General features: G+C 33.7%; 3 protein-coding genes across 3 annotated transcripts; 2 read left to right on the plus strand and 1 right to left on the minus strand.

Moving 5' to 3' along the window:
• Nucleotides 1-178: 178 nt before the first annotated feature.
• On the plus strand, nucleotides 179-1,388 carry LOC145062567 (putative carboxylesterase 18). Its single transcript, XM_079010153.1, has 2 exons — nucleotides 179-830; nucleotides 919-1,388. Exons 1-2 carry the CDS (start codon nucleotides 234-236, stop codon nucleotides 1,348-1,350), a joined length of 1,029 nt encoding a protein of 342 aa, XP_078866279.1. The 5' UTR covers nucleotides 179-233; the 3' UTR covers nucleotides 1,351-1,388.
• An 11,181-nt stretch (nucleotides 1,389-12,569) lies between these two features.
• LOC145064849 (Ubiquitin-like superfamily protein) lies at nucleotides 12,570-13,996 on the minus strand. The gene is made up of 4 exons (XM_079012221.1): nucleotides 13,864-13,996; nucleotides 13,087-13,272; nucleotides 12,947-12,986; nucleotides 12,570-12,779 (listed from the first exon to the last, which is right to left on the minus strand). The coding sequence occupies exons 1-4, from the start codon at nucleotides 13,864-13,866 to the stop codon at nucleotides 12,694-12,696; spliced, it is 315 nt and encodes a 104-aa protein (XP_078868347.1). The 5' UTR covers nucleotides 13,867-13,996; the 3' UTR covers nucleotides 12,570-12,693.
• Nucleotides 13,997-15,068: 1,072 nt separating this feature from the next.
• On the plus strand, nucleotides 15,069-17,223 carry LOC145064093 (uncharacterized). The gene is made up of 7 exons (XM_079011608.1): nucleotides 15,069-15,479; nucleotides 15,580-15,633; nucleotides 15,700-15,832; nucleotides 16,339-16,552; nucleotides 16,630-16,696; nucleotides 16,790-17,078; nucleotides 17,144-17,223. The coding sequence occupies exons 1-7, from the start codon at nucleotides 15,069-15,071 to the stop codon at nucleotides 17,221-17,223; spliced, it is 1,248 nt and encodes a 415-aa protein (XP_078867734.1).
• The last annotated feature ends 720 nt before the right edge of the window (nucleotides 17,224-17,943 follow it).

A 17,943-nucleotide genomic window follows, 5' to 3' on the forward strand; every position in this document is an offset into this window, starting at 1 on the left:
GCAAAGTAAATTACTAATTTATTCTATATGAAATATCATAAATTATAAATTTTGAATTTACAGTAAGATCAACTTGTGAAACAGAAACACCCATAGGTACATAGATAGAGTCGACTGTGAACCTGGTCCCACGAATTTATAATAGATATTTATAATTCTTATAAATTTACACATTTGATCAAATACACTCATCACATACTATCCATTTCCATTTCCTTTCGATTCTACTGTAAATGGAGGCCACCGATAAATCTCCACAGCCGTCACTCTCCTTACCATTGCGAACACGCATTGCCCTTTCCGCCATCTCCACTTTCACCGACGCAGCTTGCCGGAAAAACGGCACCGTAAACCGTCGTATCATTACCTTAGTTGACTTCAAGAGCCAGGCGACATCAAAATCAACCAACGGCGTATCATCACACGATGTCGTTGTAGATGAGACTCGTAACCTCTGGTTCCGAGTCTACGTACCTACAGAACACGCCGGTGAAGATCTCCCGGTGATGGTGTTCATGCACGGCGGCGGATTTGTCTTCCTCTCCCCCGATGCTCTTCCTTACGATGCCGTGTGCCGGCGCTTCGCAAGAAAAGTCCCGGTCGTTGTTGTTTCTGTGAACTATCGCCTTGCGCCTGAGCATCGGTATCCGGCGCAACATGATGATTGCTTCGATGTGCTGAAGTTTATTGATGATGAAGAGAACAGGTCTAAATGTTTGCCGGAAAATGCGAATCTGTTGCGTTGCTTTCTCGCTGGAGATAGCGCCGGTGGAAACTTAGCTCATCATGTTGCTCAACGAGCATGTGAATACAACTTCCGACGACTCAAGGTATATATATTAATCTTGTTTTTCCCTACTCATATATTTCGATGAACCACATTTCAATTCTTCAGCTTAATCTTTATCATGTTTGCAGGTCATCGGAGTTGTAGCAATTCAACCATTCTTTGGCGGCGAGGAGCGAACGGGATCCGAGACCCGGCTCGCCGGAACACCATTAGTTTCAGTTAAACGAACAGATTGGATGTGGAATGCATTTTTGCCAGAAGGGGAAGGGTTCAATCGGGACCACCCAATCATCAACGTTAGCGGCCCACAGGCGGTGGACATATCGGAAATAAATTTGCCGCCGGTCATGGTGGTGGTGGCGGGGTTCGACGTCCTACGTGACTGGCAAAAAAGGTACTATGAGTGGCTGAAAAAGTCCGGGAAAGAAGTGTATTTGTTTGAGCACCCAAACATGTGCCATGCTTTCTATATCTTCCCGGAATTGCCTGAATCTGGACAACTTATTGACCAAGTGAAAGACTTCATTCATAAAGTATCGAGTAATGTTGCCACTTTGTAACAAATTAAAACCTTGGTTAATAATTCGTTTTATTACAATTTACATATGCATAAATAGTTGTATCAAAATCATTTTATATTGTATGATTTGAGGGGTCTGATTTTGGGTTCTAAGTAGTTTTAGACCATTCGAAGCTATTTTTCTTGTGGCACATATTTGGTCAAAAAAGACGGTTTATGCTGTTTTTGTGAAATGATGTTTTTTGAAGTTATTTTAAAAAAGATTTTTTTTTTCTCATAAAACATGATGTAAAAATGAAGATAAACAACAAAAGTGGATGCCTTACGTATGGGAAACTACTTGGGACCTGTTAGCATAATTTTTGCAGCCTTTTATAAATTTCGCATACCATTAACCAATTGGCAACTATTTGCAATTTTTCATCCACTAACTTTCATATAAACTAGTGAAGCACCCAAGGGTCACAAGAAACATTTTATCCACTCGGTTTTAACCAAATTATTGTTGTTTGGTCATTGTATATAGACAACTATTACTTTCTTGCCATACATTATCTCAAGATTTCATAACTAAACGTTAACACAAGTTCTTTTTTTTTTTTTTTTAAATTAATTAATTCCATTAAACTTTGGTAAAGTCAACTGCTATATGGAAATGGAATGGTTAAGCTATAAAAGTTGTAAAAATATAATTTTTTTGTTATTTTGCTCTATGTTATAATGTTATGTCTTTTTAGAAGATATAATAATAAATATTACTGAGTATAATGAATTTACACTACTAATTGTTATTAAAATAACTTGAATATATTGATCCTATAATATCCCATAAATAACATATTTATTTTTACATATTAAAATATAAAACTGCCTTACAAAAGTTTTTAAATACCATGTCTTTAATCCAACAAAATTCAAAGCCGAACGAAAATAACCTTTAAAGTTTTTATACAACATATTTTCATTCCTCCTATTCTCGAAACTTTATGCATGCTTGAATAAGCCGATAATCGCAATCGACAATAATCAAGAAAAGACAATATTGCCACTTGTTCTTATTTGTGCACCACACCAATTTTCCCCTACCTACCAAAGTAATGACAATTTATGTCACAGACAATAACCAAAAAAGACCATAATGCCCTTTATATCTAAATTTTTGCCAAAACTTCAAATTATTACATTAGTTCTTTCTTTTCCCTGCATGCTAAAATCACAAAAATTCAATCAAGCTTTATAACACTCAATCTCATTTGACAATGATTAGAGAAAGACCGTGTTGCCCTTTCATCTTGTTTTTTGCAAATACCATCAAAATCCATAAAAGGACCATAATACCCTTTTATAATCTTATCAAACCATTTCTTTATTTTGTAGTACCAACCATGTGGATGAAAGTGGAAAACCATATACGGTAACAAAATAAGAAAATGAAAATAAATTCACTTGGGCTCTTCACTTCCCGACTCTTCAAAACTATCTGAATTCTGCAATAACTTGGGATTGTAAGAGTTGATGATCTGAAGGAATTTCTAACCATTAAACCGCAATCATCATAAAGATCATAATAAGGACCAAGTTACAAAAAACATTTCAAGTAACAAACATGATAAGCACCAACTAAATCAGAATTCACAACTCCTAAACATATTACACAAAATAAAATGCCTTTTTGACATATGGAGGCTTTCTTAAGATAAATTAAACCAAATTAACACAAGTTGAATATGTTATGATAAATAATGTCAAAGTAATTTTAGAAACCTCACTTAAAGCATATCAGAAATTTTATTTCACTATAAAAAAATTAATCATATTGTTTATGTTTTGTGACTTTGTTTTGAGCAAATTCAAACAAAAAACAATAATTAAAGAAATTCTAACAGTAATAAAGTTCTTACATCAAATTTCTGATGGATTCAAAGTAGCTTCAAAAGTATTAATTGTTGGATTAGTGTTCAAGTCCGTAACTATTTTGGTATGTACTGGACCCGATTATGAGCATGGTCCTTTTGGGTTGCCTTCACCATAGCAATATGTAGGATGAATTAAGAAGAGAAAGGTTTAAATATGATTTATTAATATATTATGAGAATAATATATTAAAGGAGAAATCATATTGTTTAATTAATATTAGTTAAGAATTAATTGATAATTAATTTTGTGGCTAAAAGAGATTAATTAAACTTAGGGGACTGGAATTGTAATTATAAGATAATTGCAAGAGTGGGCTAATGGATTCCATAGAGTGGAGTGGACGAAATTTATGGGGAAGCCCATAAGATTTCGTCCATGACTCTAAAGAAAGGGATCCATGGGCTGCTTAGGGCCTAAGCAGTCGGATTAGGGTTTCCCAGTTGAAAACCCTAATAGCCTACATGTATATAAAGGACCCTTAAGCCCCAAAAACGTGGACAAGTCTTCCTCTAGGGTTTCTAGACGTTTTTGGGCAGCCTCTTCTCTTCTTCATCCAACTTGCTTAGTGGTGTTTGTGACTCAATTAGAGGTGCAACACTTGAGGCACTAAGCTTTCTAAAGCTAATGATTGATTGTTATTGATATATAACAATCTAAGGTCAGATCTAAACTTTATTTTATGTTAATATGATTAATTGTATGCTAGATATATGGTTTCTAGCTTTCGATATTCAATTGCATGTTCATTAGACAAACTAGATCCAAAAGCTATTAGGGTTTGCATTTACACCATAGGAATGATGTTTTGCTTAAAACCCATCAGTGGTATCAGAGCCTAGGGTTGTTTGCTAGTGAATTTGATGCTTAGTTGATCGAAATTTGACTGAAAATCGAAAATTTTTGGCTTCTGCATGCTTGACTTGCCGAGTCGGCTGTACTCGATGAATCCAAGACCAGACTCGACGAGTCAAAGGTTCTGGCAGCGTTTTTTGGCGATTTTCTTGCTGTTTTGGCTTGGGATACTTACCATAAACGTTTTTAATTAATAAAATCCGAATTTTTTTTTATTGATTTTGGGTGAATATCCTTACCAAAATAGTAAATAATTACCATTTAATCAAATATTTGTTACCATATAAGATAATGTTTAATTATTTGAGTTATTTGATGAATTATCCTGCAAGATTTACAATAATTGCCTTGTTTGAATAGTTTCAAATTGCACCATTTGGGTTTTATAGTTTAAATTTGAACTTAAAAGTTTTGTTTTTGAAATTTAAATAAGTTAAACCCTAATGTTTTGAAAAGTTTCAAAACTTGCCCACAAGTTTTGGAATGTAAAGGTTGATTAAAAGTTTGATTTTGAAATGTTAAATTCTAAATCCCTAGTAATTTGAAAAGTTCAAATCACACCCTTATGGTTTTATTAATTAATTAAAGTGTATAATTAAAGGTGATTTAATAGACCCATAAAGTTTTGGTTTACATTTAATTAAATTAGAAGTATAATTTACTAAATTGAATCACCTAGTATTTTTTTAAAGTGTAAAATACACCCTATATTATATATAATATTAAAAGTCTAATATTATATATATATATATATATATATATATATATATATATATATATATATGTATGAGTAAACACTCATTCACGAAGCTAGTCTATAAGGGGTGTTTAATCAAAAACTAGTTTCGAAAACATAATATTTAATATAACTACCAGGGGCTAGATCCTAGTCTTTCATATAACTACCAGGGGACAGATCCTGGTCTTTCATACAAATGTCAGGGGTCAGATCTTGGTCTTTCATATAATTTGTTGGGGTTTTAATCAAAAACTAGTTTCGAAAACATAATATTTAGGAACGGAAGACTTGATCATTTTTGAATAACATAAACAAGTTTAAACCCATAAAGGATCTTATTACAAAGTTTGGAAAGAAAACAAGCACCAAAGAAGAAGATGAAGAAAACTATAACCTTTGTAGTTATTTGGATCCTCTTGGGAGGCTTGGAAATTGATGAAGAATGCAAAACTTTAGAGACTCCAACAATGAATCAACTTGATGTAGAATGGTAGTTCCTTTGTATAAAATTCTTAAGCTTTATGTTCTTATCAAAATAAGAACATAAAAAGAGAATCAAGAAGCAAGTAATCTTCATGTGTGTTAACAAAACTAGAGAGTGTAACGTCCCGAAAACCACAAGGTAAAAATTTCATTTTTGACATAATCAAAACACCAATTCTCTTTTACTATCTAGAAGTATATCATAATAAAACAGTTATCAGAGTACAATCCCAAAAACACTAAGTTGCGGAAAACATGGGTGTATGTGTTGCGATCAAGCCGGGCCCTTCCCTTTTGAACTGGAAGTACCTAAAACCATAAGCAACAACTGTAAGCACAAAGCTTAGTGAGTTTCCCAAGATACCACATACCATACATATCTTACATATCATACATATAATAGAGTGTGCTATGTGCTAACCATAGTCTTGCCATTGTGCCAAGAGTCGTATCATGGTCTTTCCTTTCCAAGCCGGGGGCCAGTACCCTGGGTCTTATAGAAAAGTGCCAAGAGCCACCTCTTGGTCTTCCTTGCAAGCATCATAAAGACAACAAGCATACAATCTACAACTAAAAATCTACTTAACTGTAGGGTCAGAACCCTGGTCTTGCATATAGATTTTCCAGGAGCCACCTCTGGGTCATTCATTCAATGCCAAGGGCCACCCCTTGGTTTTTCAACAATACATAAGCCAATGGGTCGACATTGGTGCCTTTGACCCATAGATATAGTGAGGAGACTCACCACGAACCAAGATAATCGAACACTCGAATTGCTGCTACCAGAGACCTTGCACTGATATCATCAAATAACATTCCATCAATAATTGCGTACACCCGATACATGTATCATAAACCTTTTACCCCTTTCCTTATTTTTCCAAAAATCCAAGGACCAATCCACTAGCATCACAAGCCCAAATCCCTTAAATGGCACTGCAAGGCCCAATAAGGCCAAATATCCAAATCAGGCCCAAACCCATCATGGGCCTAACCTAAGAAGGCCCAATATCCTAATAGGCCCAAAATATCCAATGGTGAACCCTGGTCAAACTTCTGGTTAATGGTTCGAGGTCAAAAAGTCAACGAATCAAGAAAACCCAACAGACTGAGTACGCATCGCGTACTTAGTTGGTACACTCAACGTACTACAACTTGGCTCAATACGTGCCACGTACTAGGAGGTATGCCCCGCGTACCCACTCTGCCTACAACCAACTTTAAAAATGTCTTAATCCCTTAATCCAAAACGTCCAATGCCCAGATCTAGTTCCAAAACACGCATTAATCCATAAAGTTGTTAACTTTGAGCTTTTGCATGGCTCAATGGGTCCCAAATACAAGTTATTACTTTACCACTTCAACAAATAGGCTAATACACATGCATGGTTTGATATCAACTCTCAAGATCGCATTTTTATGCATTAAGGACACCTAAAACGTCCAGATCTAGTGTCCAAACTCTTGGGGAAAGCTCAATCTCATAAATACAAACCAAAAGGGACCAAAATGTGCCATAAACCACCCCAAACAAGATCTAACCAAAGAGATGCCAAGATGAGAGCTTTTTACCTTTAATAGGTTCAAAAAGATGAGAAAATTTTGGATCTACAAGCCCCAGTCCAAGTGATGATCCTTCAAACAACCTTCAATCTCTTCAAAATGTTAAGAAGACTCCAAAATCACTCACAAGAGCTTAAGAACTCCAAGATGGTGGCTAAGGGTCGAATATTAAGGTTGAGAAGGCATGTAGGATGATAAGGAACACGGCTCAAAAATAAATGAGGCTTAAATAGGGGTAAAACCCTATAATTAGGGTTTCTTGCTGATAAGAGTACGCCCGCATACCCCTTAGTACTCTCGACGTACTATAAAAGAACCCGCGATCTGGCCATGCACTACGCCCTGCGTACTCGATGAACCTTCACAAAACTTTAACTTACTTTGACCATAATTCCTTCATTCTAAGTCCGTTTTCGACGAACTTTATATCCACGGAAAGGAGACGAGAAGTCCTACACTTCTATAAACTCACCCTTGCATTAAAACTTCCCAAACAAAAACCCACAATTCATAAAGGCCCGAACTACCAAATTATGGTTATACCCTTGGGCTCTGGAACACAACTAAACTCTCGGATCACCTAATCTATAATACCCACATCCAAAAAGGGCTAATTTTCTTCTTCCCGAAGGCCCTATAAAAGAACCCGCGATCTGACCCTGAATAATGAAGCGATTCGAAAACAAGTGTTATAGAGAGAGTAAGATGAAGAGAACAAATTTTGAATTTTTTACATAGGTTAAGACAAGAGAATGAAAGTCTCACTTTATATAGAAAATCTTTGGTCCATAAGTTCTTAACACTTTAAGAACCCATTTCTCGAAAGCCTATGTGTTCCCATGCTTTAAGCCATGCTTTTCTTTTGAATAAATTAATCAAAAGACCATCACTCCTTATTTTTATCATATTGTTCATGCTTGTCTTTTTAGAGGAGTGTTCTTTTCATTAAACAAATGAAGAGTCCGTACTCTCTTTTGTCTAGCCATATTTTAAAATTATAAAGGAAAATGAAGACAAAATTCTTTTATATTTTATAAACCAAGTTTATAAAATATAGACTTTAACTTTTTGGTAAAAGACAAAAGAATTTATCTCGTCCAAAATTTCATGCATCACTTATTAATTCATACCATATGAATTATATAAAATGTTACTTGCTAATGAAAATTATAACTTCCTAGAAATAAATAAATTCCAAAATAATTATAAGAGTTCATTGAATATTTATTAAAATCAATTTCTAATAAATAATCAATTATATCAAGTTGTTGTTAGTGTGACCCTTTAGTATCATATGTTAATTAGAAATATCACTTTAATATGATTCTTGGGCATACTAGATCTTTCATAATTATCACAAGGCATCTAGCATTCTACACAACAAGCAATAGGCCGACATTGGTGCCTTCGACCCATGGATCTAGAGAGTAAACTCACCTCAAACCGCTAAAAATCAGATAAACGCTCGGACTGCTAATCCAGATAATCCCCGCACTAACCAATCAAATAAAACCCCAATTAATAATTGGGCCATAAATCATAACTAGGAACCTAATTCATTTGTACAACTCCCAAGGTAAAAGACCATTTTACCCTTTCCTCACTTGGCCTGATAACCAAGGCCTAACCTCATGGCACCAAAAGCCCAATATGACCTAAATTCCTTAAATGATACCCAAATCCCATCATGGGCCCAAATACAAGAAGGCTCAAATCCTAACAATTAAGCCCAAAGTCAGAAGGACTAGTGGCCCAACAAGGCCCAAAACCCTAGTAGTCCAAATATGGCCTAAAACCCAAAAGTCAATTAAAAATCCAATGGTTGCTGAGTTCGCCCGACGTACTCAGACTTACGCCCAACATACGCCTTCTTTGGCCAGTACGCGCAATGTACAAGTTGGGTACGCCTAGTATACTCCATAGCCAACCCAAATCACCATTAAGGGCTTAATCGGTTAAGCCACTATGTCCAATTCTCAAATGTGATCCTAAATGATGTTTTAAAACGCAAAGTTGGCAACTTTACTCCTTTGCATGTCTTATTGGGACGCAATACTCAATAAAATCCATAATAAGCACCCAAACTCATGCATTTTCCAATATAACTCATCAAGATTGCGTTTTTATGAACAAGGGACCTCAAAAATGCTAAGATCTATCATCCATATCTTCTGGAGTAGCTCATACTCCCATGCATGACTTCAAGGACCATAAGAAGCACAAAAATAAGCCCTAACTAGATCTAAGAAAATGAACCATCAAGTTAAGAGCTTTATACCTCAGAAAGCTTTCCAAATTGATGATGATTCTGGATCCACAAGCTCTAGCCAGGCCAATGCAACTTCCAAGAGTTCCTCTTCCTTCAAAATCACCAAAAACACCCTTAAAGCTCACTTCTAAGCTCAAAACATTAAAAGGGCAATTAGGGCTTCATTCTTAGGGTTTGGAGAGGTGGAGGTTGGTCATAGGAATGTCCAAGAGTGAATTAAGGTGTTTAAATAAGACACAAACCCTAAAAATTAGGGTTTGCCTCTGGTGACTGTACACCCTACATACTTCCATGTATGCCCAGCGTACGTGGGTTTCCTCCGCGACCAACTTCGACCCAGTACGCCCAACGTACTCGGCTAAGGACTAAAACCACCAATCTTTCGAAAGCCATAACTTCTTCGTTCTAAGACCGATTTCGACGTTCTTTATATCCACAGAAAGGTAATGAGAAGTTCTACAATTCTATCAACTCTACTTTGCCTTAAAACTTCCTGAGCTTAAATCCAAAATTCATAAAAGCCCAAACTATCACTTTATGGTTATACCCTTGGGCTCCAAAACACAAATCGAACTCTCGGATCACCTAATCTACATTACCCACATCCAAGGCGTCTAAATCTCTCCTTCCCTAAGGCTCATAGCTTTATGATAACTGATCTTCAGGTCACGACCCCGAATTAGGAAACGATTCGAAACATGGTGTTACAATTTCAAAGTATAATGCTTTATTACGAAAAAGATTAACATCTAAAATGTTATGTTGTTTAAATTCCCTCATTCCCTTATTTTTTATTTCTTAATTTTTTTTTCTTATTTAAGCATCGAACTTTGAATGGTTTTATAATATCTTAATCTTTAGTAATAACTATTTACTGTTTCCTTTATTCAACCCGTGTAATACATACATTTTTTAAATAATCGTATTTTTTAATAGAAGTAGAGATTATATATAGAAGTAATATTGAAAACCCATGTTTATTTAAAGAATAAATTTGATACCTTCAGACAAAAAGATTACCTTCACTTTCAAAGACAATTTCCATTATGTATGTTTTGTTATAATTAACTATGTATTTTTTATATTATCTTAGTTATTTTAATTTATTAACCATATAGGTTTTTAGCATAGTTTATGCTTTACAAAATTTCAACAAAAAACTAAAAGCAGGACAAATTTGTTTTGTAGATATTAAGTTATATCGGACTTAACCCTCAATTTCAAAGAAAGAGGACAACACTGATAGTGTTATATACAAACCCTTTAGGAGATATTTAGTTATTCATAACTAGACTTCCACTGTGAGAATTAAATTCATGAATGCGTATGGGCTCCTCATAAATCCCGTAACCAATGCACAGAGGGAGCCGACCAAATGAAAAATAAATAAATTAAAAGCAATACCAATAAATTTGTTACTATCTAAAAAAAGTTTGAAATTATGTATCTGCCCTTCACTATAAATACATGTTATAATATTGTTCAAGTCAAAGACGTAATGCGTGTATAGTCTACAATATTAAATACGGACTTTATGAAACTTTGGTCATATAGCTATAATTTCAGAGATGATATCTGCCAAATCATAAATAACATAAGAGAGACCCTTTTTACATATAGTATCTGTAAGTTCACAAATGTCATATGATAAACGAGATTTCGGAGACCAATTTCGCATATGGAAATTAGAGTATTTTCCATGTCATCTATGAAATTCTCACCTATAACTATAACTCCTTTCGTTTAACCCCCTTTATACTAAACATATTCTGGCAGATGACTTCATCATTTGGCAAATGGTCTTCCAGTTGTGTAGATGCAATTTGCAAAATTGATTTTTATTTTGGTGATTTGACTAATTCTTTACATTTCTCGAAAAGCAAAAAAAAAAAAAAAAAAAAAAAAAAAAAAAAAAAAAAAAAATTATACATATTTCTCCTTTATTTTTAAGGAAACATTTTTTGAAGTTTTTTCTTGTGTGGTAGGATCTTCGGTGACCATTTTAACGTTAAAAAGAGAGCTTCAGATTATGAAAAAGAAGTCTTGTAGACTTTATTTTTATAACATGAAGCTTCCTTTTACTATAAAACTGGTCGTTAAAGATGTACATCAATAATAATAATAATAATAATAATAATAATAATAATAATAAACTCTAAACAATGTTTTTTTTTTTGAAAAGTGAATCATGATTTTATAAAACTATGAACAATGTTACATAAGAAAGAGTAAATTCATAGGACTGTTGTTTCGTAGTAATACGTTTATTATTTTTAATTGGGACCATACAAAACGATGATGTATTATAAATTTAACATTGCTCTTCATCATATCGTTATGGGACATTATGAAATTGATGGTTATTAGTTCCGAGGCAATGATGTCAAGAAAACCACATTTCATCCTATGCCACATAGATGCCACATGGGCTCCATGTCAATTTTACTAAACTTTTGTGTGGTCTTTGCCACACTAGGGTGGTGCCATACTTTAAAAAAAAAAAAAAAAATTCAAATAATACTCCAAATTTCATTAATTTAATGAACAAATATAAGCCCAAAAATAATTCAATACTTATCATATTTTGTAATTCCCCTTTATTTGTTTCATTTGGTGTGTTTTTAGCCCAACAACAACCCAAATAAGAAACTGAACTCTTAACCTGAGAGCGCACTTCAAACCGTGCATACTAACTTTTAAGTTTGACATCTTATCATGCTACCCCAACGACATTCTCATTTTCAAACACTTTTATTAAGTCATGTGTTAAGCTATGCTATCAATAGCGCGCTATAGCGTTTTGCGGTAATACCGAACCGCTATTTTGAAATAGCGTTTACAAATAGCGGTGACGTTATTATCGGCGCGATTGACCGCTATTTTACCACGAATCCCATCAGCGCTATAGCGACGCTACACCCGCTTTTACAATTTCACACATTGGGCTACTTTTACAAAGAAAAAACCGATTGTGTACTATTTCAATATTAATCAGTATTTTTTAATTTGTCCACTACACTTTGGTTCTAATAAGTCCAAATAATAAATCTAATTAATTACAAACTACAAAGCAACAAATGACAACTTCTTTTTCTCGTCTCTTTCTATATTTAGAAACCACGAACAGCTGGAGTTGCAATGACATTTTGACACCTTTTAGTTTCCATATTACCATATTAGAATATTATATATATGGTTTAAGTGATGTTCTTATATGAATTTTTATAATATGAATTATATATAGTATTAATACTCTAATATATGCAAACTTTGTATAAATATATAATATAAATTACATATAATATTAAAAACCGCTATACCACCACTATATCACCGTGATAACCGCTATTGAAATTTCGACCGCGATAACTGCTTAGGTGTCTACCTTAGACGAAATATAAATCAACTTAAAAGAAAGGAATAAAGATTATGAAAATTAAAAACAATAAACTTCTTGTGGATCTTAATATAAACACAATCATATTACGAAGCTTACATATCGTTTACAATTCCATCGATTTGACATCATTTTCTTTTTAAAAGAAGCTTCTTTTTTACTTTTACCAATTGCTTGTAGTATCCGCATCACGTGACTGATAAAAATCATCCGGTTTCACAATGTTCACATCCTCAAATTCATTGTCATCTGAAAGTAATAAAAAACCGATTTATATTACAAACTGTTTTTTAAACAAAAAATGCAAACTATCTTTCATATTCACCAACTTAAGCAAACAATGATTCACACTTTATACATATGATAAAGATACAAAATAAACAAAGCACAAAGAAAAAAGAAATTAGAAACTAAACCTTTTCTCAACACAAGTGCCACAACAGCATCATTTTCGACCTTAAAAAACATGGAAGATAAAATGTCAAGAAAATGTATGAACAAATGACTTAGTAAATATCAAGATTTAAGATTTAAATTTGAAAACAAGTCTGAATACCTTTTGATCTGCTAAAGTCTTGGAATCATCTAAAACTTCTCCACTTGCTACTAAAATTAGGCGTTGATCATTAATTGGTTGATCAATTAAGTCATGCAGCTTTTGCTTAATGTCTAGAATTTTCTCAGTTGCATCACATTGAAGAAAGTAAGTTGTTTTATTGCGCTTAACACGAATGTACATAGCCTAAAAGAGCAAAAAACAAGTTTATCCTGTAAATCTAATCATATCAAAATTCAAAACAAATACAACAATTAAACTTCTACTGTAATTCTATATCCAATACCCATGAAGAAAACCTAGATTATGATCACCAAAACATTAAAAGATGAGAAGCCTCATGAACAATCTCTTGATCTAAGGTAAACTCTTTGCAATAAAAGGAAAACTCAAAAGTTTTGATCTTTGAATGAAAGTAAGTTCCTTTACATCAAGAAACTTCCGATTTGATAATGGAAAACAGATCGTTACGCTTCTTCGATCGCTTATTATAGAGATTGCCACAAGCCAATTGATATCGCACAAATTTACCCTAGAAACATCGCTTACGATAATCAAGCTTCAAAATTAAGAGCGTATTCGGAAACTAATGTAATTCAATTGTGTGGAAATGGAATTGTAGTAAACCGATACCAAAATTTTTAACAAATTGAACTTAAATCTGGTTATAGCCCTAAAGTTGAACGCACACGGTCGCAAGTAGTCATAACATTGAATATCTAAAAAAGTGGATCAAGGAACAAAGAACGCAGTTTAAATGAAGAGATGAATACGAACCATTTGAATGCTTTCAGAGTTCGCCGACGATCTGGAATGTTGGTAAAGTCGCCGGAGTCGATGAGTTTTACTTTTTCTCTCAATTCTAAAAAAAGATAAGCCCCGATTCTCAAAACTTCGTTTTTACCCCCCCAAAGAAAAAGTAATTTCATTTAACCCCTAAATCAAAAAAGATTTTGGGGGTAATGATTGTTAAACAAAGTTAAAGGCCCCAAAGTTAAAGGGCTTTTTTCAAAATAGACCTTATATTTACAGTTTTTTTCTATTTAAACCAAAAATTTTACTTTTTTCCTAAAAAGACCACATTTTTTAGAATCCTTGTTATTTTGAAGGGATAACCGGTTGACCAAGTCAATAGCCGGTATCATATGAAGTACGAACATATCCCTCCATAATACATGTGTTTCTTTTCTTCTACACTTGTTGCTAGGTTTCATTCGTTGCGCTTCAAGATACATAAGTCGATATGCAAAACTAGGGCTTTTTCTGAAATTGCACAACAAGAAAGCCATGGCATCCAACAATGATGCCAAGAAGAAAACTAAGAAACACAAGAAAAAATACGTTGATTATGAAGACCATGAAGATGAAATTCTCGTGTCAGACATGCTCATGGATTATGAGAGGGAAAAGGTAATAGCTGTTTCATTCCAATTTGTTAACGATCCTTTTCTTACCAAACTTTTTAAAGATGAATATGAGTTTTTTGGTGAATAAGATAAATATGTAGATGATTTAGTTCATCTAGAAGATGACGAGAATGACATTGGTGGTTCCAATTCTATCCATGATCCCACCATAGAGTGGAATCTCATGGAACCAAAGGTTGGAGAGAAATATCAAAAAATTTCTCAATTGAAAAATTGTCTTATTAACTACGTTGTGGCCCATGGGTACCCCCTAAGGTTTGAGAAACTTGAAAGTATTAGGTTAGTAGCTAGATGTGATAAAGATATAGACAAAAAATGTGATTTTCGTTTGTATGCACCATGGATGAACACAGAAAGAACAGTCCAAGTACAGTCAATGAAAAAGAAGCACTCATGTTCAAGAAAGTTTACTTTTGGACACCTTGTATCCCCTCAATGGATTGCTTCTCATCTTGTGAAGGAGATTGTTTTCAACCCATCTATTAAACTTAAAAAATTGAGGGAACTCAAGATCACCCTATTTATCAGTAAATGTAACAGGGCTAAACATAAGGCATGGTGATGATTGAAGGGAAGGCTAGTGATCATTATGCTAGAATTTTGGACTATGCTGCAGAAATACAAAGATCCAACCCTGGTAGTACTGTGCAAGTGGGTGTAAACCTTAATCTTGATGGAAAACATTACTTCTATAGATTCTATTTATGCTTTCATGCATTGAAAACAGGATGGATTGTTGGATGTAGAAGAGTGATAGGATTAGATGGGTGCTTTTTGAAAGCGCAAGTAAAGGGTCAACTCCTAACAACTATAGGAAAGGATGCCAATAACCAAGTATATCCTATATGTTGGGTTGTGGTAGACATTGAGAACACGCAAAACTGGAAATGTTTCTTGGAGCTTCTTAGTGAGGATGTTGGAGTACAAGAAGGTGGAGGTCTTACAGTTATATCATACCAACATAAGGTATATCGCTATTCTTGTCCCTTATGTCATAAATTTCAAAGTTTTTCTTGTCCATTTTTTCATAAAAAAAAGGTGTCAAATAACATTGTTATTCTTTTAGGGGCTACTTGAAGCAGTAAAGGAGGTCTTGCCAAATGTGGAGCATAGACAATGTGTTCGTCATATATACGCAAACTTTAAGAAGTCATATAAAGGAGATTAGTACAAAGATTTGTTTTAGGCTGCTGCTGGTTGCACCGTCGAACCTGAATTCATATCTGTGATGGAGAGATTGAAGGATATAGATGTGGGTGCATATGAATACTTAATGTCCCATAACCCGAGCTCATGGAGTCGTGCTTACTTTTGTCAAGGTAAGTATTACATTTTCCTTTTTTACTTAGATTTGTTCTTTATACTTTAATATAACACTTAACATTTGGTGTTTGCACTTAACATTTGTGGTTTGGACGTTTTTGCCCTTGTTGATGTGCTAGATTGAACAAAGGAATGAGCAATTCCAATGAAACCAAAGTGGATAAATTTGTAAATCAAAGTGGATAAGGTTGTTGTGATTTAAGTAAAGCTGAAAACAAAAATCTGAAAATTAGAAATCTAAAAATCAGAAATCTAAAAAACAGAAATCTGAAAAATAGAAATCTGAAAAACAAAAATCTGAAATCTGAAAAACAGAAATCTGAAAATATAAATCTGAAAACAGCAATTTGAAAATCTGAAAATAGCAATATGAAAATCTAAAAATCTGAAATCTGAAAACAGCAATATGAAAATATTAATCTGAAAACAACAATCTGAAAATCTAAAATCTGAAAACAGAATTTTGAAATCTGAAAAAACAGGTATGTTTATTTTTTAACAGATAGAGCATGTGAGGCTTTTGAGAATGGTGTTAGTGAAAGCTTAAATGCGATGATTGTTGATGTTAGAAAGAGGCCATTGTTAACAATGTTGGACATGATACGTTTAAGTGTCATGGAGAGAGTTTCTTTTATGTATAACCTACAACAAACATGGGAGGCTCCTATTTGCCCTGCAATCATTAAGAAATTGGAAACATTTTGTGAACCCTACAGGTTAGTGCATTGCTTGTATTTGGAAACATGTGTTGGCCTATTACAACTTCTAATAAGTACATTTAATGTATTTGTAGGTCATGGTCTGTCATACCAAGTGGCGGAGGGGTATTTGAGGCAAGGTCAACTTATGAGTCTTACTGTGTAAATTTGTAGTCCTGGTACTACTCATGTAGACTATGGGAATTATCAGGAATTCCTTGTGTTCATGTAATAGCTTCAATGTTTTACAATCAGCAAAATCCAAAGGATTTCATCAGTCCTTGGTTTTCAAGTGAAAGATTTAAGGAGAGTTATGCTACTTTTTTACAACCTATGAATGGTAGCAACCTATGGCCAACGATTCCTTATGAAAAACCTGTACATGCCAGTGAGAAAGGAGACAATGGATCTAGGAAAAGAACTGTTAAGTGTAACAATTGTCAAGAGTTTGGGCATAATAAAAAGTCATGTAAGAATCCTACAAAGGAGCCTGAGCCCAAACCAAAAAAGAAGATAGGAAGGCCAAGTATGGAGAAGATTGAAGGTACTTCAAAAAGACCAAGAAAATAAAAAAAAAAAACTAAAGTTCAAGTGCATATTCACAAGCAGTTGCTGATTTGAGGGAGTCTAGATACATTTCCCAAGAAATTAAGGAGCTAATGGGTACAATGGATGATGTTACCCAATAAACTATTACCCAAGAAACTATGCAGCTACCAACAATGGATGATGTCATTTTTGTCCCTGAAACTGTAGCGGTAACAACAATCGATGAAATGTTGCAACTTATTATTTGGCCTTTTTGTAAGTGTTAATGATGGTCAAGTTCACACCCACATGTTATTTAGAAACCGATCCACTTTGGATTAACATTCCCCTTTGTAAATTGTTGATGAAATGTTGTGTACTTTGTTTATGTTCTACATTCCTTTTTGTCTTTTTCTTATTAGGACATTCTGGTTTCAAATATCTATCAAATTATGTCATATTTGTTTATAATAAACCTATAAATGAAACTAATTCAACCAACTTTTAACTTAACAACCCCCATATTAATAGTTTTTTTTAACTTAACAACCCCCATACCATTTTCTGAGACAACATTTCTGTTTTTATATATAAAAAACTACAAAATGTAAGAATGAATGAATGTAAACTTTAAAAGGGTAAAATTGGAAACTGAAAATAACATATATAGAAAAGTACTTATATTCTCATACAAAACATAACCAACTATCTTGTCATAGAAAACATAACCCTAACATACCTTAATTCATCAAAAGTAACACAACCTTAAGATGACCAATGTCAAGACAATTACCAAGAATACCACAATATTAACATACTTTACTTTTCGTTCTTCACATTCCAAACATGCTTTTTTCTTCAACTTTAACTTTAATTCTTTG

The sequence above is a fragment of the Lactuca serriola genome, chromosome 7, assembly GCF_051521515.1.
Source record: "Lactuca serriola cultivar US96UC23 chromosome 7, Lser_US96UC23_V15, whole genome shotgun sequence".
Lineage (NCBI taxonomy): Eukaryota > Viridiplantae > Streptophyta > Magnoliopsida > Asterales > Asteraceae > Lactuca > Lactuca serriola.

Bases quoted from the DNA above. Each gene is read 5' to 3' on its own strand.
- LOC145064849 (XM_079012221.1), bottom strand. The intron at 12,987-13,086 runs GTATTCAGACTT...ATGTTTTTTAAG, and splicing joins AGACTTTAGCAGATCAAAAG to GTCGAAAATGATGCTGTTGT. The intron at 12,780-12,946 runs GTTTAGTTTCTA...TATTACTTTCAG, and splicing joins GGCACTTGTGTTGAGAAAAG to ATGACAATGAATTTGAGGAT.
- LOC145064093 (XM_079011608.1), top strand. From the start codon at position 15,069: ATGGTGATGATTGAAGGGAAGGCTAGTGATCATTATGCTAGAATTTTG. The intron at 15,634-15,699 runs GTTCGTCATATA...GATTTGTTTTAG, and splicing joins ATGTGGAGCATAGACAATGT to GCTGCTGCTGGTTGCACCGT. The intron at 16,553-16,629 runs GTTAGTGCATTG...ATGTATTTGTAG, and splicing joins ACATTTTGTGAACCCTACAG to GTCATGGTCTGTCATACCAA.
- LOC145062567 (XM_079010153.1), top strand. From the start codon at position 234: ATGGAGGCCACCGATAAATCTCCACAGCCGTCACTCTCCTTACCATTG. The intron at 831-918 runs GTATATATATTA...TCATGTTTGCAG, and splicing joins ACAACTTCCGACGACTCAAG to GTCATCGGAGTTGTAGCAAT.